The sequence below is a fragment of the Triticum urartu genome, chromosome 3A (genome assembly GCF_056163025.1).
Source record: "Triticum urartu cultivar PI428250 chromosome 3A, HENAU_Tu73, whole genome shotgun sequence".
NCBI lineage: Eukaryota > Viridiplantae > Streptophyta > Magnoliopsida > Poales > Poaceae > Triticum > Triticum urartu.
Window position 1 is genome coordinate 660,435,185 of NC_141875.1, and position 22,054 is coordinate 660,457,238.

The 22,054-nt window shown below is 48.0% G+C and overlaps 1 protein-coding gene, 1 long non-coding RNA gene and 1 pseudogene across 3 annotated transcripts; all 3 read left to right on the plus strand.

Annotated features, from left to right (window-relative positions):
• The first annotated feature begins 4,661 nt into the window (after positions 1–4,661).
• LOC125545801 (L-type lectin-domain containing receptor kinase IX.1-like) lies at positions 4,662–7,975 on the plus strand (annotated as a pseudogene). Its single transcript, XR_015598878.1, has 2 exons — positions 4,662–7,083; positions 7,175–7,975. The product of XR_015598878.1 is annotated as an L-type lectin-domain containing receptor kinase IX.1-like (transcript).
• A 2,712-nt stretch (positions 7,976–10,687) lies between these two features.
• Positions 10,688–12,060, plus strand: LOC147981162 (uncharacterized). Its single transcript, XR_015599875.1, has 2 exons — positions 10,688–11,467; positions 11,627–12,060. It is a non-coding gene; the product is annotated as an uncharacterized LOC147981162 (long non-coding RNA).
• A 3,633-nt stretch (positions 12,061–15,693) lies between these two features.
• LOC125545803 (uncharacterized) lies at positions 15,694–21,323 on the plus strand. The gene has a single exon (XM_087513859.1). It carries the CDS (start codon positions 16,451–16,453, stop codon positions 20,978–20,980), a length of 4,530 nt encoding a protein of 1,509 aa, XP_087369985.1. The 5' UTR covers positions 15,694–16,450; the 3' UTR covers positions 20,981–21,323.
• Positions 21,324–22,054: the final 731 nt, after the last annotated feature.

The following is a 22,054-nucleotide window of genomic DNA, read 5'->3' on the forward strand; positions in this document are numbered from 1 at the left end:
TCATGATGCGTTGCAGCATTAGAGCATCTCCAGCCCCGTCCCCAATAGGCCCTCCCCAGGTGTTTTCGCCGTGCCGGCAACGGCCCAGTCGCCCCCAGAAGCCCGTTTTTCGCCGGCTCGGGCCGAAACTGGTGCCGGCGGACCCAGGCAGAACCTGGCGCCCGCGCCTAGGGCGTCGGCACAAGCGAAAAGGGTGTGTGGGTCCGCCCTGTCGGCGAGTCCAACGCCTATTCCCGCCGTTTCTCCCCGCTTTCCCCCCACTCCCCTCCCATTTTCTTCCTTCCTCCCGCCAATCTCCCTTCCGCTCGCCTCCCAGCCGGCCGCCATGCCATCGAAGAAGTACGTCGCCCCCTGCGCGGCGGCAACCGTGACCGCCTCCGTCGCCCAGCCAAAGCAGAGGAAGCCAAGGGCGCCGCGGTCCAAGCCACCAGGCATGACAAACGCCGAGTGGAGGGCGGAAGTTTAGCGATGGGAGGCTGTCACCACCGACCGGCGCAACAGGGCCATCGCCAAGAAGGCCCGCGACAACGCGGTGCGCGCGGCTGCGGCTGCCGCTTCGGCGGACCAAGCCGAGGCCGAGGCGACTCGCGCGGGGATGATGAATCCACCCGGCAGCCACGCCCAGTACGCTCTCTGGGGCCAGCAAAGCGTCGGCTCTCCGTCGCCGCAGCCATGGGGATCGCCCTCGCCGAGCTACGCCGACGGGGACGCGCACAGTGGGTTCAACCCAAACATCATCTTTCCCCATGGACACCCGGCCCAGCGCACGCCTTCGCCAGCGTGCAGTACCCTCCATACAACTACTCGCCGCCCGCCTACGCTTCCTCCCCGACGCCCCATCTACGCCGTTGCGTGCTGCCCTTCTCGCACCTCGACGACACCGACGAGACCGAGGGCGACATGGACGACATCATTGCGGTAGGTTCGGCCGCGGCCGCCGCGTCTCCCGGGTTTGTCACCCAGGACGAGTCCGTGGATCTCAGCGGCGGCATGGACGGCGAGCTCGTCTACGTCTACGGCGAGGACGAGCAGGAGGAGCAGGAGTAGGAGGAGGAGGACGAGGAGGAGGAGGACGAGGAGGAGGAGGAGGAGCCGGCGCCTGTTCCGGTGAAGGGCGCAAGAAGAAGAAGCGGGCGGCCAGGTCAGGCGAGCCGCACATCAAGTGGGCGTCCAAGGAGGAGGAATGCCTCGCCGAAGCATGGAAAGTCGTTTGCCTCGACCCGACCACCGGCACGAACCAGTGCATCGAGACGTACTGGGATCGCATCAAGGCCGAGTTCGACGAGCGCAATCTCGTCGACCCCTATTTCAAAGGCGTCTACATGCAGCGCGGCTCGAAGGCGATGGCGAACCATTGGGGGCGTATCCAGGGGGCGTGCAACAAATGGCATGGGGTCGTCGAGGAGGTCCTGGCTCGCCCGGAGAGCGGCGCCGGCGTTGAGGATCAGGTATGCCACGCCGGTCTCCCGCCTCTCTTCGCCGTGTACGCCTGCCAACTGTTTGTTCCTCCGTGCAGTTGCTGCGCATGTTCGCCCTGTACCGGCAGAGCAACAGTGACGCCGAATTCAAGTACCTCCACGTTTACAAGCGCATTGACAAGTGTGAGAAGTGAGCGGAAGTCCGGCGCACCCTCGACAAGGCCAAGGAGACCTACAAGCCGGACGCGCCGACTCCTGGCGCATCGGAAGGGCGGCCGAACGGCAACAAATGTGCCAAGAAGGGGAAACACGCCGAGGCGGCTACCGCTCGAGTGCGCGAGTCCATCGAGCACTGCCTCGCCGACGTGCAGGCCCGGGCCGTCCTTCGTGAAGAGAAGACGGACGCGCGGTGGTCGGCGTTGATGTCGAGCAGCGCCGTCAAGCTCGACCTGCTCCGGACCAACGTCACCGCGAAGAAGAGAAACAACGACCTGGCTTTCCTGCTGGGCAGGGCGGACATGCTCCAGAGCACCGACGAGGTGGTCAAGGCGTGGTACTTGGCGGAGCGCCGCCTCATCCTAAACCAGCTTCCCTCGATACCGCTGTCGACGCCGCCAAGCCCGCGTGATGACGCCTCCACGACACCCAGCAGCACCGATGCCGCGCCGACACCGCCCAACGCAGAAGCAGCTCCGACACGGCCAAGCCCGCGCACACCAACTCCGCCGACGCCTGGGGCAGAGCCCGCCGAGTGATGCAAACGCGAACTTCTGCCGTTCTATTTTTTGTACGGCTGTCCGATCGCCGAACTGTGAGTTGCGATCGCCAGACTTGTGTAACGTCTTTTGTGAGCGAGAATGACCAAGTTCGAATTTTCTGCGTCCTGGGACGACGCCTGGGGGCGTGACTGGGAGTTAGGTCGCCTTAGAGGCCGAACTAGCGCCGGTTTGCCCTCAGACCGCTTTTTTTTAGCGCCCGGGCCGAACGGCTGGAGATGCTTTTAGCAGCCGCGGCCTCCGGCCTGCTCAACCCACCCCAGCTTGTAGGCTCATCATCATGGCGGGACCGATGGGCCTCCGTCAAAGCTCGCCACACCAACATGTGATGACTTGGGACCTCGTAGCTGTGGTTGTAATGTAAAACGATGTAGTATGTGCCATCTTGGCGTTGCTTATATATGCTCACGATACATCAATCTTCGACGTATCCTTGAAGAAGAAAAAACAGCTTTCCAGTTCTTAAAAAAACCGAGCTTTCCAACTTTGTTAGTGTTAGCAATTATCACAGGATAACTAGACATCCTAACTAAGTGACAGTTGGGTTAGAGCAACTCCACTCCTTCGCCCCCCAGCGCATAGGCCGGCGTTATTTCGGACGCTCGCCCGGCGATTTTTAGGCCTTGAGACGGTCTATGTCCCAGCCACGCCCTTAGGTGTCGCCTCCAAGGCCTTGTAAATTCAAACTTGTCCATTCTTGCTACCCAAAAAATGCCACAAGTTCGGCGATCAGCACCACAAAGTCCAGGCGAAGATCGGCGATCACTTCGCCACAGTTCGGCGATCAATAACAAGTTCGGTGTGCAAAAGAAAGGACGCGTAGGCAATGCATCAAACTGCGGCATCGGCCTCCGGCGTCGGACTGGCGGGAGTCGGCGTTCGCGGGCTGGTCGGCGTTGACGCGACTTTTGTGCTGGGCGTCGTGGATGCATCATCGCTCGAACTTGTCGGGTGGATTCATCATCCCCGCGCGAGACGCCTCGGCTTGTTCGGCCGCGCGATCTGCCTGCTCCGCCACGGTCGCAGCCACTGCCGCCGCCAGCGCCGCCCTGTCCCGGGCCTTCTTGGCGTTGGCCCTATTCTGCTGGTCGGTGGTAACAGCCTCCGGGCGCTGAACTTCCGCCTTCCAGTCGGTGTTAGACATGCCCAGTGGCTTGGACGGCGGCGCCCTCTACTTCCTCTGCTTCAGCAGGGTGGTGGCGGTGGCGTTGGCATCGGTAGCGGTGCTGGGCTGGGGGCCATGTACTTCTTCGGCGGCATGGCGGCTGGATGGAGGGGAGGGGGAGGAGAATGGCGGGAGGAAGGGGGAATGGAGGGAAACGGAGGGGGGAAAGCGGGGGGAAATGGGCCTTCTCTCGTCGACAGAGCGGACCCACACCCCTTTTCTCTTCGGCCGGCGCCCCCAGGCGACCCCCGGGGGCTTGGGTTTGGCTCGGGGTCGCCGACTGTTATTTCGGCCCAAACCAACGCTAAACGAGATCCTAGGGGCGCGATTGGGCCGATTTTTAGGCCCCAGCGCTAAAAAATCGCCTTGGGTATTTTTGATCCGGCGATAGGGATGCTAATTAAAAACAGAGGGCTCGGTGGTTCCTGGATGAATATTGAATCAATACAATAACAGGGCTTTGAAATTTCTCTCAAGAAGATCAATTTTTTATGACAAGGATGTTGCCACGAAAAAATATCAAGGTTGGCCATGCTAGTGGATTATATATTGAAGCTCCAGTCCATTTCAAATTTTCAATATTTACTTTTTGTGTTAAGGCTCTATCGACTACCCGCAACATCTTGTACCGGAGTAGTATGTAGGACTTCCTCGAAATTGTATAGGAGCACTCGGCGACGCTCCCCACCGAAATCTCCTCTACTCATTTGCATCGGGATCCCAACCACTATATTAGTCAGGATGTATTCCATGATTCAACAGTTGTGTATATCCCTCCCATATGAATATCAACAATCGTGCTGACCTGACCAGTGGCAGAGGAGAAGACTCCATTGTATCCAATGGTCACCTCCGAACCACCCATCAAATATTAAATGCTATCCCTCCCATATGAATATCAACAATCGTGCTGACCTGACCAATGGCAGAGGAGAAGACTCCATTGTATCCAATGGTCACCTCCGAACCACCCATCAAATATTAAATGCAACCCGCTATTACTGTGGCCTTGATCAAATCTTGCTAGTATACTGGCCATCTAATGTTTTAGTTGAACAAATTTTGAGGTTGGGAAGATTGATTATGTGATTAACTGCTCCCTCAAGGTTGTGTTTCTGTCGCATAATTTAGTACGATGAAAGAAGTAGTGCTTAATGATGGAGATATGATAATTTGTATTATCAACCATCCGACCCTAATCATATAAACAAATTATTATACGTATGCTTACTGAGACCTTTTTTGTACTAAAGCCTAGTTTGGCAACATAGTTTTCTCAAAACCGTAGTAATCTAAAACCTCTGTATTCAATTGCGTAAGTAATGAATACTTCAGTTTCAAAAACCCATAGTTTTTTCTTCTTCAGATTAGAAAAAAGTGGTCAAGACATTTTTTCTTGAATACTAAGAAAAAAATGGTATTAGAGATAATATGTTTATAAAACTGGTATTTGTTGAATCCAAACACCTCAAAGTTTTGAAAATTGTGGTTTATGAGAAAATCATAATATTCTTCAAATACTTCAAAAAAAAAACTAGTCTAAGTCTTTGTAGCGGCATATTTTATTTTACCTTTTACCGTTTTATCTTTTCACTATAAGCTTTTTTAGGGGTACCTTTCCACTGTAAGTTGCCTGGCAAGTTTACATTCATTTATTTCAATCAGTTCTCCATTGAAAGTTTGCACCAATTTGTCAGTCAATGTGTGAGTTAAATGCGCTGCGTCCAGTTTACTAAGACTAGCCACAGTGGGAGTAACTTGAGCAGTAACATCGAGTCCAACTCAGCAAATTTGCTTATGTGGCAATGAGTTAATGAGGAAAGAGGTAGTTACAGTAACTTAGCTGGTTACTATAACATCACATGTCCCAATGCAATATGAGTCTATAACCTAATAAATGAACCTTTGCATGACACTACATTTATGTTACTACCCATTATGAAGGTAGTAATATAGTCTAGAAATATGTGTATGTTACTAGTGTATTTTACTCTCCATTGTGGCTAGTCTAATAAATGAGTATGGATCTTTTGCTAATTCAAGAAAATGTTGCACCGATCCCAAAACTAACGACGAGTGGCTTAGATTCTGATGGGTGTGTTCGCCGTGTGCTAGTTGTCTGAGTCCTTGTAGTAGGCCAGTAGACTAGCACATGTGGAAACCGACGGAATGCCGGCCCTAGTGTAGAAGCGAAAGAAAAATTCAAAGCTGGGATACATGTCACATCGAGCCTGCGTGGCGCCACCTGATCCTGAAGCTGGCCGGGCGGAGGTGCCACTAGAACCCAAGGAAGCTAGTTATAGCTGTCACACCTCGTCTCTCGATCGCGAGCCAAACATCAACCATAATGAGGCCTCATCGCCTCCTACTCGTCTCCGTGTACACTTGTCTGAGCTACTCATCGTCCTTGCTAATTGCTACCGCGCTCTCCTTCAGCTTCAACTTCTCCAGCTCCGACGATCTCTGTGACACGGAGCTCAGATGCGAACATGACGCGCGCATGGTCTCCGGCGCTATCGAGCTAACAAAGAACGAGCTCAAAGCCAACTTCTTCAGCGTCGGCCGAGCATCATATGCTCGGCCGGTGCCGCTCTGGAACAACGCCACCGGTGAGGTGGCCAGCTTTTCCTCCAACTTCACGTTCCGGATCAGGCCCAAGAACGAGACGGACGAAAATCTTCGTCTATGCAGCTTGAGCCACGTCACTCGTGACGGTGCTGGTGACGGCATGGCTTTCTTCCTGACGCACTTCCCGTCGAGGCTCCCTCCCAACAGCGTCGGGGAGAACCTCGCTCTCTTCAACGATAGCAACCGCTTCAACGCCGCCGGCGATGACCGCACCGTCGCGGTGGAGTTCGACGCCTACCCCAACTCCTGGGACCACAGCGACAACCACGTCGGCATAGACGTGAACAGCATCGACTCCAGGGCCTACACAAACGTAACGAAGCGCTTGGTCTCTGACGACGCGGTCATGACTGCCGAGATCAGCTACGACAACCGCACGGGTGTCCTTATCGCCCGTCTTCGCATCGACGGCGACAAGCCGTACATGGTGAACGCGTCAGTGGACATGAAGGCGAATTTGCCTCATGAAGTTGCAATCGGCTTCGCCGCATCAACTGGCATCTGCAGCGAGCTACATCAGGTGATGTTTTGGTTATTTAGCTCCACTCTAGATGATGCCACGGTGGCTACTAGCAGCACCAGTCCTCGGCGGCGACTAGTGCGTGTGCTAAGTGCCTTCCGCAGTAGTAGCTTTTCTTGTGTTGCTCTGCGTCATCGCTGTCATCCTAGTCTGTCGGCGACGCATATGGGAGAGGTTAGACGATTCCAACGACGAAAAACGCGAGCAGGCTGAATTCGAGAGAGGGGTAGGCCCTAGAAGGTACCGCTACCGTGAGCTCGTGGTGGCCACCAAGGACTTCGCGGAGGAGGGAAAGCTCGGGCGAGGTGGCTTCGGCAACGTGGATCGGTGCAGCCTGAGCGACCAAGACCGCCCAGTGGCCATCAAGATGCTCTCCGCGGAATCGTCTGCGCAGGGGAGGAAAGAGTTTGAATCCGAGGTGAAGATCATAAGCCGGCTGAGGCACCGGAATCTTGTGCACTTGTTAGGCTGGTCCGATAGCCGCAAAGGACTCCTGCTCGTCTACGAGCTTGTGCCGGAAGGCAGCCTTGATCGACACATATACAACACTGATCGTCTACTCACTTGGTCAGAGAGGTAATGTACGCAATAAAACCATCATGACATAGAATATCTCTTTTTTCCCATCATTCCCATTACTAGTTAACCTAACACATCACGCATTCAGATACAGAATTATCCTTGGCTTGGGATCTGCAGTACGCTATCTCCACACGGAGTGGGATCAGTGTGTGCTGCATGGTGACATCAAACCAAGCAACATACTTCTTGACTCATCACGCAGCACCAAGTTGGCGGATTTTGGCCTGGCGAGGCTCGTGGAGCATGGAGCCGGACCGCGGACAACGCATGTTGTCATGGGCACCGCAGGGTACATAGACCCGGAGTTCGTCCGCACATGCAGGCCGATCACCGAATCCGACGTCTACAGCTTTGGCATCGTCGTGTTGGAGGTAGTGTCCGGCCGCCGGCCGGACACGGAGATGGAGATGGAGCAACCAACAGCAGCTGACAAAGTATACATGGCGCTGCCGCTGCTCAAGTGGATCTGGAACCTGTACGAGAAGGGCGCCATTGTTGAAGCGGTGGATGAGAGGCTAAAGGGAGACAAGCAGCTCGACGATTGCAAGTGGCAGCTACACCGGGCGCTGGTTGTCGGGCTCTGGTGCACGCACCCGCGCCCGGGCGTGCGGCCGTCCGTTGTGCAGCTCATGAACGTCTTGCAATCTGAGGACGTCACGCTACCGACCCTGTCAAGGCCGGGGCCGTCCGACATTTCTCCTGGATCACATGCCTACAACGCGTCGTCGTCGGTCAATGTCTGCAGTGATGATGTGTCTTGGGCCACCACCGGCAGATGACCAAATTTGCCTTACTGTAGTCTGTCTGTTACAGAATTACACAAAGATCTCAACATTTTAGTATATTTTTTCGGTACAAAAAGATAAAAATATACAGATGTTGTTTACTACGACCATTACAATAATGGAATATAGCGGTGAATCCAGGATGAAAGTTGAGGATGGGCTCAAAAGACTAAAGCACTAAACTTATTTCAGTTGATCACATGAAATCTCTGGAGCAGACCATAGTCTATAGTGTCGTGGTAAATGCCCCTGGTTACTGGCTGTATATACATCCTATATTGGAAAAAAAGTTCAATAATTACAAAAAAAGTCAAAAAAGTTCAAAAGTTTTTTTAATAAACTTAACTTTCTTTTGCACTAGTATATAAATTTTCATAAATAAAAACCTAGCATTGACTTCAGGGAAAAAACAAACAATATTGCTATATACAAGTCACTCCTCGCACTATTTTGACCAAAAAAAATTTGCCCTGAAGTCAAAGGGGTGTTTTTCTTATGTGGAATTCTTTTTATGAGTACAATGGAAGTTCAAGCTTATTTCAGACATATTTTTAGTATTTTTACACCAAGCCACCAAGCTAGAAGCAACAATCAAAATCTTTACAGATGCAGCTTGGAAGAACCCTCAAGAAAATAGGCAAGATTCATGAGCAGGTCTAGGGATTCAGATACAGGTACAACAAGAACACAATAGAATGGAAGCCAAAATTTCAGCATCGTCAGACAGAGCAACAACTCCTCTACAAGCCGAAGCCCAAGCAACGAAGCTGGCTGCAATTTTAGTTCAACATCTACAGCTCAAGGGTGTAGTTTTTCTTACTGACAGCCTTACCCTGGCAAAGGCTCTAGCTGCTCGAGCACCAACAGATGAACCAGGACATTGGCAGATTCTATGGTTGCTGACTTCTGTTTAGCAACTAGAGAGATGCAGGTTAAGGTGTTCCATACTTCAAGAACTTGCAACGAACAGGCCCAAAAAGCAATTCAGCAGAATCCGGCAGTTTCTAATGCCTTTTAGTTGTCACAATCCTGATCATTTTGGCAGAGATTGTCCCCTAAAACATTGTGTTACAGATCTAGACCTCCATGATGTAAACTGTGAGTGGTATGAATACATGTCGCCCTTGGCGCCTTTAGCTTGTTCAAAGAAAAAGATTAATACCGTCCATCCATGATCATTTAGGCCATTGCTTTTCGTGCATGATCTGGAGATGAGAATTAAGATTCATTCCATCCACCGCTAGCTGGAACACAGTAACTTTTTTCCCTGCGAGCTCTAAGAGCTGAAGGCTGGTCGAGCTCTCCCCCTCCCCATCTGGGCTGCACCAATAACCTTCACGTATCATTGTTTCTCCTTCTCTAGGTTTCCACTCTGTCATGTGCACGAGACATGTTCAACAAACTGCCTCCCAGTAATATGATTGTTGTGTGTCAACCAATTGTTATAGTTTATATTTAGCTTACATCACATTCCCACATCTCTCCATCAACTAAAAACGGCGGTAGCCACCCGTGGCGTGCACCAGCACATGGTCGCCGTCGCCGCCAGGCAGTGGTGCCCACTTGCTGAACATGTTGCGTCGCATGCATGACGTTGTGTTGCCTCAGTCTAAAATTTGCCATGTTACATGTGTTTTTTGTTTATTACTCCCTCTGTCCCAAAATAATTAAAGTTCTAGGATTTACATAAGTCAAACTTTCTAAAGTTCGATCAAGTCTATAGAAAAAATCCGCAAAGATCTATGATATCAAATATATATAATGTGCAAATATATTTCATAATGAATCTAATGAAATAATTTTGGTTTTGTAGATGTTGACACATTTTTATATAGACTTGATCCAACTTAATGAAGCTTGTCTTGAAAAAAAATCCTAGAACTTTAATTATTTTAAAATGGTTGCAGCAAATTTCTCTCATCTGTTCACAAGTGCCAGCATGTACTCCCTCCGGTCATTTTTACTTCGCGTATAAGATTTGTGTCAAGTCAAACTTTGCGAAGTTTGACCAAATTTATATTAGAAAATATCAACATTTACAATATCAAATATATAAATATGAAACTACATTCCATAATGAATCTAATGATATTGATTTGGTTTTATGAATGTTGATACATTTTTTTATAAGTTTGGTCAAATTAGAAATACTTTAACTTCAGACAAAACTTATATGCAGACTAAAAAGAACCAGAACGAGTATGTGTTAATTACCGCCTCATCATAGCGAAGCATGTGTAATTGTAATTTACCACATGCCCAAAAATGAAAAAGAAATGTGCAACATGCCTCTCTGATGAGTCAACTGCTAGGGGTGCGTTACGGGAGTGTTTGGTTGGAGGCTACACAAGCAGCTACTTAGAAAGGGAGCAATTTCAATTTTAGGCTTGAGAAATCCAACGTCTGAGATGGCTGACCGAGTTGGGGAGCTTTTTGAGGAAGCGAACCAAACAGGCCCTCCTCTAGACCATCCAGCATGCCGCCTAGCCCATCGTTTTGATTTTCGGTTTGTGATTTTTCTCGCCCTAGGCCGAGATGGCCGAATTTCGGTCGTTTTTAAAAATTTCAGCCGAAATTTGACCAATTTTGACTGAAATTTGATTAAAATTTGACCAAAATTTCTCAAATTTGAACAATTTCAGCGGAAGATAGATTTCGCCCTAGGCCGAGATGGCCGAAATTCGGCCGAAATCCCTTTTTTTGGCCGAAATTCAAAACACAGGCCTAGCCGGTCTCTGTCCCGCCACCTACATAACGGATGTCGCTGCAGTAAAAATGCTAAAAATTTGAACACAAAGTCAGAAGCACGACGCAAGAATTGCTCAATGATCATCTTATTACACATAGTCCAAATGGTTCACATATCATAGCCGTATGCACCAATAAGAAACATGAGCTTGCTTCTTTCAGTGGTTAAAGTTTTGTGTTTTTTCTTTTCTTTTGATGGCTCAAGTTCTGCTCATTTTACTTATTGATATGCATAAAATGATGTATGCAGAGATGAGTAAATAATTTTAGGCCACTTAGCTGACATAGACCCCGGCTGCTTAAGAGTCTAAACTAGTGTCACCATCAGTAGTGGATATGGATGCCACCAGTTCCCGCCCGTGGGAAACGCAACTAGCCAATGTCAATGACTGCACAGCGTGTGAACGCCCTTGACGGTACCCTTCGTCAAGTCAAGTCGAGATGGTTAAATCGGTGCGTTGCGTGAGAGAAGGTGCACAAGCGTCTGTGACGATACCGATAATTTAAATTTGTGTGTGGCGCGCGAGAACATCATATCCCATGCGCTGTCGTCGTCATCACCCAGCTCAGCTTGCCTCGCTCTCCCCCGACGAGGGAGACCAGTTAGCTAGCCTCCACCAGTTCGACTAGAAACCACCAGCCGGCCGGCGCAACGAGAGGGAGCCATGGCAGAGCTTGCGGCAGGCGCCGTGAGCTCGCTGCTGGTCGTCATCCGCAGCGAGGCGCTGCTGCTGCGCGGCGTCCGGGATGACGTGCAATTCATCAAGGAGGAGATGGAGAGCATGAAGAGCTTTCTGGCGCACCTGGCCAGGTGGGCACCGCCCGGTGGCGAGCACGACGAGCAGGTGCGCACCTGGATGAACTGTGTAATGTAGGCATCCGTTGCTTCAAACCAGCTGAGTAGCTCTTGCACTAGTACCTGACTATTACTTGAAGCAGAACTTTATTTAGATTAAGAATGTGTGACACAAACTGTCTGCAACTCTGCATCTTCTGATTGTCAGGCAAGCACTAGCGCCCCAGGAAGAATCGAAATTGTTTGCTGGTGGAGAAGCCAATACAGTTCCAAAATTTACCAATCCACTTGAACTGTGCAGACACATACAGCAATCACGGCTCTTCAGTTGCTCATGTAAGAAACCAAATCGAAGCATAAGACCTGCAGAGACAGAAGCAAAGATATTAGGCATATAAACTCAATCAGACAGGGCAGCTCGTCAACCAACTTCATCCCTTGGATCAGAACCTGACGGTGGAACTACACAGTGAGAAGTGATCCGTTAGGCTGTGACGTACAGTATTATCTATTGTAGTCGTCTATCCGAAAATCCATCTACCGCAATTCATTCAGAAAAAGAACTTGTATAAAGATTAAGAATGTGAGGTTTGTGGACACATTTGACTTCTTATTAATGTACAGCGTGATATCAGTGTGCTTTGATTTGGTTCTGCGACTCAAAGATGAACTGGTGTGTGTCATGATATAGTCACCTGTAATGTAGGCATCCGTTTGCTTCAAATCAGTTGAGTAGCTCTTGGACTAGTGCCTGACTATTACTTGAAGCAGAACTTTATGCAGATTAAGAATGTGTGATCCAATCTGTATGCGTCTCCTGATAGCCAGGCAAGCACTTGCGCCCCAGGAAGAATGGAAAGTGTTTTCAGCTATATGTCGACGTGCATTTGGTTGGAAGCTCGGGTAGTTTTCTCATATTGTTTGCTGGTGGAGAGGACAGTATAGTTCATGGTATAAAACTCGGTCAGACAGGGCACCTCGTCACCCAATTTTCACTCCACGGATCAAAACCTGACAGTGGAACTAAACAGTATAGTTTCTCCCATTGTTTGCTGCGATGTATCTATTGCAGTCATCTATCCGAAAATCCATCTACAGCAATTCATTCCGAAAAAGAACTTGTATAACGATCTACATGGGTGCAGAGGAGCATAAGACCTTCAGAAAAGTTCAGGCACTTGCGTAGCAATCTTCATTTCCTAATGCAAGAAATCAAATCGAAGCATAAGACCTGCAGATACAGAAAAACGCCTATTATTGAGGCATCAGGAGGAAAATCATCAAGAAAATGTAGTCTCTGCTGCTCTAATTCCTCTTTCAGATAAGCAGATCGGAAGGAGTTGGAGGAGGCGCAGCCAACAAAAGTTCATCTTCAATCATGATAATACAACAAATACCAAAAATAATAAAAATTACATTCAGATTCATAGACCATCTAGCGACTACTACAAGATCTGAGGCGAGTCAAGGGTGCGCCGCCGTCATCGCTCATCCCTCATCGGAGCCGAGCAAAACTTGTTGTAGTAGACAGTCGGGAATTCGTCGTGCTAAGGCCCTATAGGACCAGTGCACCAGAACAGTAGCCGCCGCCGATGAAGAGTAGCGTAGGTCGAAAGGATCCAACTTGAAGACACAAAAACGTAGACAAACGGCGAACAGATCCGAGCAAATCCACCAAAAACATATCCGCCGGAAACACACCTTCACACGCCCACTGACGATGCTAGATGCAGCACCGGAACGGGGGCTGGGCGGGGAGAACCTTATTCCATCTTCAAGGAGCCGCTGTCGCCTCGCCTTCCTGAGCAGGACACAAACCCTAACAAAACTCTAAAACACATCTAAAAATGGAGCCCTCCCACCGGCAGAGGTCGGGATCCACCGCGCTCCCATGGCCCTAAGGCCACCGGAGACGAGCGGATTGGCGGTAGCGCCGGCGGGAGGCGGAGGAACCCTAAAGTTGCCATGTGCCCATTAACAATTTTTGCCATGTCTTCTTTAGAGAACAAATTTCCTAAAACTTGCCATGTGTGGATTGCAAACTTCCTAAATTTGCAACTGCTTTTAAAAGAACACAATTCATATGCTTCCTCCACTCCTAAATATAAGTATTTTAGAGATTTCAATATAGACTACATACAAATGAATATAGACGCATTTTAGAGTGTAAATTCACTCAATTTGCTCCGTATGTAGTCTATATTGAAATTTCTAAAAAGACTTATATTTAGGAACGAAGGAAGTATTTACCATGTGCCCGTTTTCAAATCCCCCAAAAAGTTGCCATGTGTTTTCTGAGAAGATTTTTTATTTTAATTTTGCCATGTGTCCCATTGCAAGTTCCTAAAATTTCCATCATGTTCAAAATACGAAATCCCAAAGTTTGCCATCTTCACCACAAGAATAAAATCCATAATTTTGCCATGTCACCATTACAAATTCAAAAAAAACATAGGGTCTAAATGAGGGGAAATATTTGATGCATCGGATTATTTGATGCTATCTATGCACCCGATTTAGTTTAGATACTTTATAAATGTTGAAAATTTCAATTAAAAATTTGACACATTTTTTGCGACATAGAATTTTAACACATTTTTTGTGAAATAAAGTTTTAACACAGGTGGTTCAGGCCCTCAGGTGCTACGGTGCTACGGACTTGTGGGAGCCGTTGGATCCGTTGGACTTTTTGCAGAAAACTCTCCTAGGAGTCTGAAAATTGCGCATAGGGCCAGCGATCCAGTAGCTTCCCGGATGTTTATGAGATCCAACGGCCTAGAAACCCATATCACCATAGCACCTGGGCGTCTGGAGTACCAGATACTCTCACAACATCACTCTATGTTGTCATAGAAAAATAGATACTCCCACCGATCCATATTAATTGACGTTGCTATAGTACAGGTTTATACTCCCTCTCTCTCAGTTTACAGGGCGTGCGCGTATCCCTAGGCCGTCAATTTGACCAACCTAATACAAGTCATATATTACAAAAAATATACCAATATAAACTTCAAATGTTCTATTTTTAAACCGTATAATTTTTGTGCTATATAGTTTATATTAGGGTGATAAAATTGGCAACCTAGTTATACGCGCAGGACTTGTAAACTGAAACGAAGGTAGTACTAGAGTAACGTCAATTAATATGGATCGAAGGGATTGAAATTAGAAACATACTTCGAGATACTCAGATGGACCAAACTATTATGCGCGTGTGGGGGGGGGGGGGGGGGGTGTAACTAACTCCTCAAATTCGAGGAATTAGCAAAAATGCGGAGTTAATCAAATTTAACTCTACAAAAAGTTTATTTGCCAATTCTTTCATCTTTCTTACACGCCATATTAATTCAAAACTTGGCAACGTAATGCACACAATTCAATAAACATTTTAAGTTCATTATTTTCAAACTTAAATATTCAAACTCAAACAAACCATATGGTCCAAATGAAGTAACATTATAAATAAAAATTAATAAAAGGCAGGGTCCTGGATCACTGCACACCTCATCAATTTCCCTACCCACGGACACGATTTGCCATGTCTGGTACCGACCTTTGGTTGTTGATGCAGTAAATGCAACCGGCCATAATGTTAGGGCATTTCTATTAGAATCTCTACAATTTCACATGCCCCACCCTCCTTCCTCACCCAAGGGGAAATATCTGATGCACTGGAGTGCTTGGTGTCATCGATGCACCCGATTTAGTTTAGCTATTTTACTAATGTTGAAAAATTAAGCTAAAAACTTAATACATTCACACAACACTAATCTATGTTGTCACAAAAAAAATCAGATTGAAATTAGAAACATAGTTTGAGATACTCGGATCGAGCAAACTATTACGGGCAAGGGTTGGGTTGTGCACAACAAGCACCCTTGCACTAGATACCGCCCTCCCAACCTTAACTCCTCAAATCTGAGGAGTTAGCTCCCCTCAGAAAAAGCCCGAGGAGTTAGCAAAGATGTGGAGCTAATCAAACCCCTTAAAATTAGCTCTCTAAAAAAATCTTTGCAAACTCTCTTTCGTTCTTTTTCTTACATACTTCATTTTAACTTGATATTTGCACACCACATTAATTCAAAACCTGGTAATTTAAATGCACACAATTCAACAACATTTGAACTTCAATATTTTAAACTTAAATGTTCAAATTCAAAAACACCATAGAGTCCAACTGAAGTAATAGCATAAATAATAATAATAATAATAATAATAATAACAACAAAAGCACAAAAATCAAGTGCTATGAAGTGACCACAAGTGCTCAACGAGATCATCTTGGAGTTGGTGACATCTCAGGCCTTGTTCGGAATCCCTCCTCTCCGTTCTGACTCCGCGGAGTTGTGGAGCTCACTTTTAGTTGCTCCGTGAAAATGAGCTAGAGCCTGGTCCGCTCCGGAGCGGAGTGGAGTGGAGGGAGCGGAGAGGAGCCGAACGCGGCCTCAATCTTGTTGTTTTCCTGTGGTTTTTAGTTCCTGTAGGAATCTAGAATACACGACATCTCAATTCATGCATTCTTCTTTTTGAATTCTTGCATTCCAAACGTGGCCCTTTATATGGTAAATAAGCTTGTAAGTACTTCGTAAAGAAATATAAGAGCGTTTAGATCAAGAAGCAAATACTTCGGCCAAGTGGAATGGTATAGCGCAGATGATTGCCTGAAGAGGAGCCAGGGTCCCAGATCATTGCACACCCCGTCAATTTCTCTATCCACCTACAGAATTGAGAACAGGATTTGCCTGTACCTTTAGGTCCTGCCAAGATTTACGTTAGTGCGTGGCCCGAGAGAATATCAGACCATCTCTAGTGGGGTGAAAAGGCGATTCTCATTCCTTAGAATCCGTTCGATTTGTGCACTGGACCGAGCGATGACAGAGGCACACCGTATTCCCACTCATAGATCCTCCTCTGGCTCTCCCATACATGGAGAAGAATATGTGCGTCCTCGCCACCACCCAGCTCAGCTAGCCTCCACCAGTTCAACTAGAAACCACCCAACCGGCCGGCGCAAGGAGAGGAAGGAGCCATGGCCGAGCTCGCGACGGGCGCCGTGAGCTCGCTGCTGGTCGTCATCCGCAGTGAGGCGCTGCTGCTGCGCGGCGTCCGGGACGACGTGCAGTTCATCAAGGAGGAGATGGAGAGCATGAAGAGCTTTCTGGCGCACCTGGCCAGGTGGGCGCCCCCCGGCGGCGAGCACGACGAGCAGGTGCGCACCTGGATGAACCAGGTGCGGCTGCTCGCCCAGGACTGCAACAACTCCATCGGCCTCTACCTCTACAGGGGGAACCCTGATATCCACCGCGCCAGAGGAGGGCTGCGAGGCTACCTCTGGTGGGCGACCTGGTTCTTCCACAAGTTGGCCGCACAGCACCGCGCGGCCGAGGAGCTGCGCTTGCTCAAGGAGCGGGCGCGCGACGTCGGCGAGCGGCGGTTGAGGTATGGCGTCGAGGTCCCGGACAAGTCAGGGAAGGGGCAATTGGCTCCGACAGCATCATCATCGTCGTGGGCTGCAGCAGCAGGTGGCCATGCGGCCGGGGACAAAGAAGAAGAAGAAGAAGAAGACGGTGACGGTCAACTCGTGGTGGGAATGGCAACTGGTGGCCATTCTGGTCCAAGAGCCTTCACTAAGCCTCACACTCTGGACGACTACGTCAAGGCAAAGCTATGGGAGTGGATGAATGGAGCTCCTGGAAATGCCGGCGAAAGTTTGTCCATGGTCGTAGCGGCAGCCTACACGTATCAGGACCTCCTCGCTCTTGTACAAGAAATCTGGGTTTTGAGTCAAAACCCAGAGGCCTCCCCCTACCATCGCATTGTGGTGGTTGACATCCCAGCCGTGCACCACGATTTTATGCCGCTACGACCCATGGAGGTTCTCTTCTACATTCTGCGGGAGCTCAAGCTTGCCAAATCCAACCCCCAGGAGCAAGGCACAGAAGGCCAAGAGGATCTTGACTCTTGGAAAGTTTACATGAGAAAATGGCAAATTTACCGTGAAAAGAAGAGTGCTCTTCTTGATATCAAGGTGACTATTGAAGAGATGGAGATTGATGAAAAGCTTGACAAAATCAAAAGTGGTATTCATGGTCAACTAGCAAAGGGCGACGGACAACCCAAGGGTGACAAGCTGCTGGGTAATTTTGACCAGTTGGACCTAAACGAACTACTTCAGTTGGTGCTCCAGACAGCGTCTCAACAAGATCAAAACGGGAAGAATAAAGACATGCATATATTACCAGCGTGGGACAAAAAGAACATCATCGTCAAGAAGCTTAAGGAGCATATGGAAGCAAAGGAAAAGGACAAGAAGCTTGAAGAGGAAGAAGCTGCCAAGCATATGGGGGTGGAAGAAGGAGAAGAAGCCATGGCCAAGCATATGGAAGAGGGGGGAGGAGAAGTAACCATACATATGGAGGAGGAAGGAGGAGCCAAGCAAATGGAGGAAGGGGGAGGAGAAGTAACCATGCATAGGGAGGAGGAAGGAGGAGCCAAGCATATGGAGGAAGGGGGAGGAGAAGTAACCATGCATAGGGAGGAGGAAGGAGGAGCCAAGCATATGGGGGAAGGAGAAAAAGCCGCGGGAGCTGCAGCAAGGCAAACACGCAAACATATGGAGGAGGGGGAAGGAGGAGAAGTAACATGCAAACATATGGAGGAGGGGGAAGGAGAAATAGCCATACATATGGAGGATGGGGGAGGAAAAGTAACCACTGATAAGGAGGAGGAGGAAGGAAAGGAAGATGAAGAAGAAGAAGAAGAAGAAGATGATGATGATGATGATGACGACGACGATGACGACAAAGAAGAAGATGATGACGACGACGATGAAGAGGAAGAGACGACATGGATTCAGCTCCATAAGGCACAATATGCACACATCCTGGGGAAGCTGTTCCCCAAGAGCAGCAGCAAGCCTGTGCAGGCTCAAGACAGATCCTTGGATAAGCAAGCTACAAAGACCACAACGGATACATTGGGTGAGGATCAAGTAAGAAAACTCATCCACGATGCAAAGGAAGACATCTTACGGGAGCTGCATCAAAGCAAATATGACAAGAGTGAAGGGGATCCTGGTGCTCCGAATCAAAACCCAGAATCTGTTTCTGAAAAAATATTTGCCTCTTTCATGGATCAGATGATGGACAAAATGAAGCATGAGTTCAAAGAGCAGCTCGAGATCAAAGGGCTCGTGAACAAGATTAAAAAGAACTTGAATCCTCATCCGTACCGAGCTAAGAAGTGTGAATGCCCCCTGTTTATCCTCAAAGTTGATGAGCTGATGGATGTTTCCTCATGTGAGGATATCAGAAATGCTTTGAGCCTGTTAAACTGCAGCGCCGATTTGATGATTGTCACCGGCGCAAAGGACATCCAGCGGGCTAAAGAATATTGCTATCCACCGCTGGAACCTATAGACTATTCTCTTGCTGGCCTCTACCATGATACAGTGCTCGAGCTTACTAGTCAGCAGAAGAATGAAGACAGCTATGACCCCCAAATTTTTCATGATATCTTGTACGAGTGTGAGCCACATGAATTCTGCATGAAGGTGTTCACTCATGCTCTGCATGCTAACCCCAAGAGGAGCGGTGAGGAGTTACACAAGCTGCACAGCACCCTGCAGGCTTTACCAACAAAATCATTCAACAGCATCACTAAGGTGATGTTCAAGTTCTCTTACAATGACCTGCCTAAAGAATACAAGTCCTGCTTGCTGTACCTAGCTATCTTCTCTCCCGGACAAAAGATCAGGCGGTCAACCTTGATTGCACGCTGGGTTGCAGAAGGGCTGACATCCAAGGAAGATTGGCCCAGTTCTGTGCATCAGGCCAACCGATGTTTTGACACACTTGTTGGCCGGTGCCTTGTTGATGCAGCTAATATTGATGCCATGGGAAAAGTAAAGAGCTGCGTCGTAAGTGATTCAGTTCATGGATTCATTACCACCATCGCCAGAAAACAACACATTGTGGAGACACGCCTGTCACATCACTTGGCTCGCCACTTCTCCATTTTCAATGATCTCCAACTCCGCAGCTCTGATAGAATTGGTCAATTCTTCCATGGGCTCTCTAAATCATCTCAAGTATCCCTGCTCAAGGTGCTAGATCTAGAAGGTTGTCGGTGCTTTCTTGAGAAGAACCATCGGTACCTCAAGGAAATCTGCAGCAAGATGTTACTGCTCAAGTATCTGAGCCTAAGGAGAACAGATATTACCCAGCTACCTAGTGAAATCAACAACCTCCGTGAACTAGAGGTACTGGATATCCGAGAAACTAATGTGCCTCCACATGCAACAGCACATATCCTGCTATTGAAGCTGAAGCGTCTGCTTGCTGGCCACATTGATCCAAGTAATTTTGAATCTAATCCCCAGATTCCTCATAGGATCGACAAAATGGTAAACATGGAGGCACTACACAATGTCAAGGCCAAGCAGAGTCATGATTTAAAAGATATTGGAAGGCTATGGCAGCTGAGGAAGCTAGGTGTGGTTATCGATGATACTGATAATCACCTAAGGAATTTGCTTAAGACGATCAGTGACCTACATGAGTGTCTCTGTTCTCTGTCAATCACTATTCCTGTAGCCGGACCACATGAGGCAGAGTTACCAGAAGTCAATGTATCTTACCTAAAAAAACATCCCAAGATTCTTGAGTCTCTAAGCATCAAGGGAACCACACAGAAGGGGCGTCTTCTTCCATTGTTCATAAAAGGCGATAACAACAAACTTGCCAAGATAACTCTATGTCACACTCTGCTGAGCCAAGATGATCTGGAAGTCATTGCCAAGCTGCCCAAGTTACGGTGTGTCAGGCTCCAACATATTCTATGCATCGAGCACAAGCTGAACTTCAAGAAAGGTGAATTCGGATGCCTCAAGTACCTTCTTGTTGAGGACTCAGACTTGACTAATATCACTTTTGAGGATGAGGCAGCCAGTGAGCTCGAGAAGATGGTTTTGTCTATCACCAGCAAATGTTCTATTTCAGGAGTTGACTGCCTTCTTAACTTGAAAGAGCTTGAGTTGAACAGCAGCTTCTGCGGTAGTTTGCTTGACGATGCCAAACAGATATCCAAGCTAACTCTTCGTGGTACATTGCTAGAGCAAGATGCTCTTCAAACACTGGCCAAGAAACCAAATATACGCTCTCTGGTGCTCCTGGATAAGTCTTTTCGTCGAAGTCAAAACAAGATTACATTGAAAAAAGATGAGTTCTTGTGGCTCAACCTTCTTGTTGTTGACTGCTCGGCCATCACAAAGATAGTCTTCACCAGAGGATCTGCTCCTAGGCTCAAGAAGATTGTCTGGTCATCTTCCACATCTCTCTCCGGCATCAACAAACTTCCCAGATTGAAGGAGCTCAAGTTCAACTTCAACGGTGTCGGTGACCAAGTCCCTGTTGAGGTGAGGGAGGCCATTAAAAACCATAAAAACAAGCCTAGTCTTAAACTTAATGGGCCAGAAACTCAAGACAAAGCAAAAGGAGATGAACAAGAGGATGACGATGATGCTGCAAAATCCTCTTTCTGCTGGAAGAAACAGGTCTGACGCTGGAAGGGCCTCTCCGTTGATCCCATGGTGTGGTTTGCGTGTGCTAGTGTGGATTGCACTCTGTTCTGCTTGTCTGTTGATTTCATTCTGCTGTGTGTTTATGTTCTGCGTGCATTACAACTGAAGTATGTCCGTTTACTTGCTCTACATGAGTGCCCTAGTGGCTTCGATTGAGCATAAATGGTTGTATCTATGCCTGGATTTGAATTCGTGTGTCTTTCCTCTGTATAGAACAACATATGCATTCGTGTACGGTTTCATGTAATAAAGTGTGATGTTTGTGCGCACATTTGACTTCTTATTAATATTCAGTGTGATATCAGTATGCTTTGGTTGGGTTTCTGCAACTCAAAGATGAACTGGTGTGGTGTGTGTCATGATATAGTTACCTGTAATGTAGGCATCCGTTTCTTCAAACCAGCTGAGTAGTTCTTGCAGTAATGCCTGATGATGTACTTGAAGCAGAACTTTGTGCAGATTAAGCATGTGTATGATCCACAATCTGTCTGCAGCTCCTGATTGCCAGGCAAGCACTAGCGCCACAGGAAGAATGGAATCTGTTTTCAGCTGTATGTTGGCGTGCATTTAGTAGGTCGCGTAGTTTCTCCCATTGTTTGCTGGTGAAGATGCCAATACAGCTCCATATTTACCAATCCACTTGAAATGTTCAGACACATGCAGCAATCTCGGTTCTTCGCTTCCTCATGTCAGAAACCAAATCGAAGCATGAGACCTGCAGAGACAGAAGCAAAGATATTAGGCATATAAACTCAGTCAGACAGGGTACCTCGTCACCGAATTGTCACTCCACGGATCAAAACCTGACGGTGGAACTAAACAGTGAGAAGTGCTCCATTAGGCTGTGACGTATCTATTGTAGTCATCTATCCACTGCAATTCATTCAGAAAAAAACCTGTATAACGATGTAAGTATATGGGTGGAGAGGAGCACTAGCACCTACCAATCCACTTGCAATGTTCAGACACTTGCATAACAATCCTCACTTCCTAATGTAAGAAATTAAATCGAAGCATAAGACTTGCAGAGACAGAAGCTCGCCTATTAGGCAT

What these genes read in the sequence shown, in the direction of transcription:
- LOC125545803 (XM_087513859.1), top strand. Translation starts at nt 16,451, where the DNA reads ATGGCCGAGCTCGCGACGGGCGCCGTGAGCTCGCTGCTGGTCGTCATC.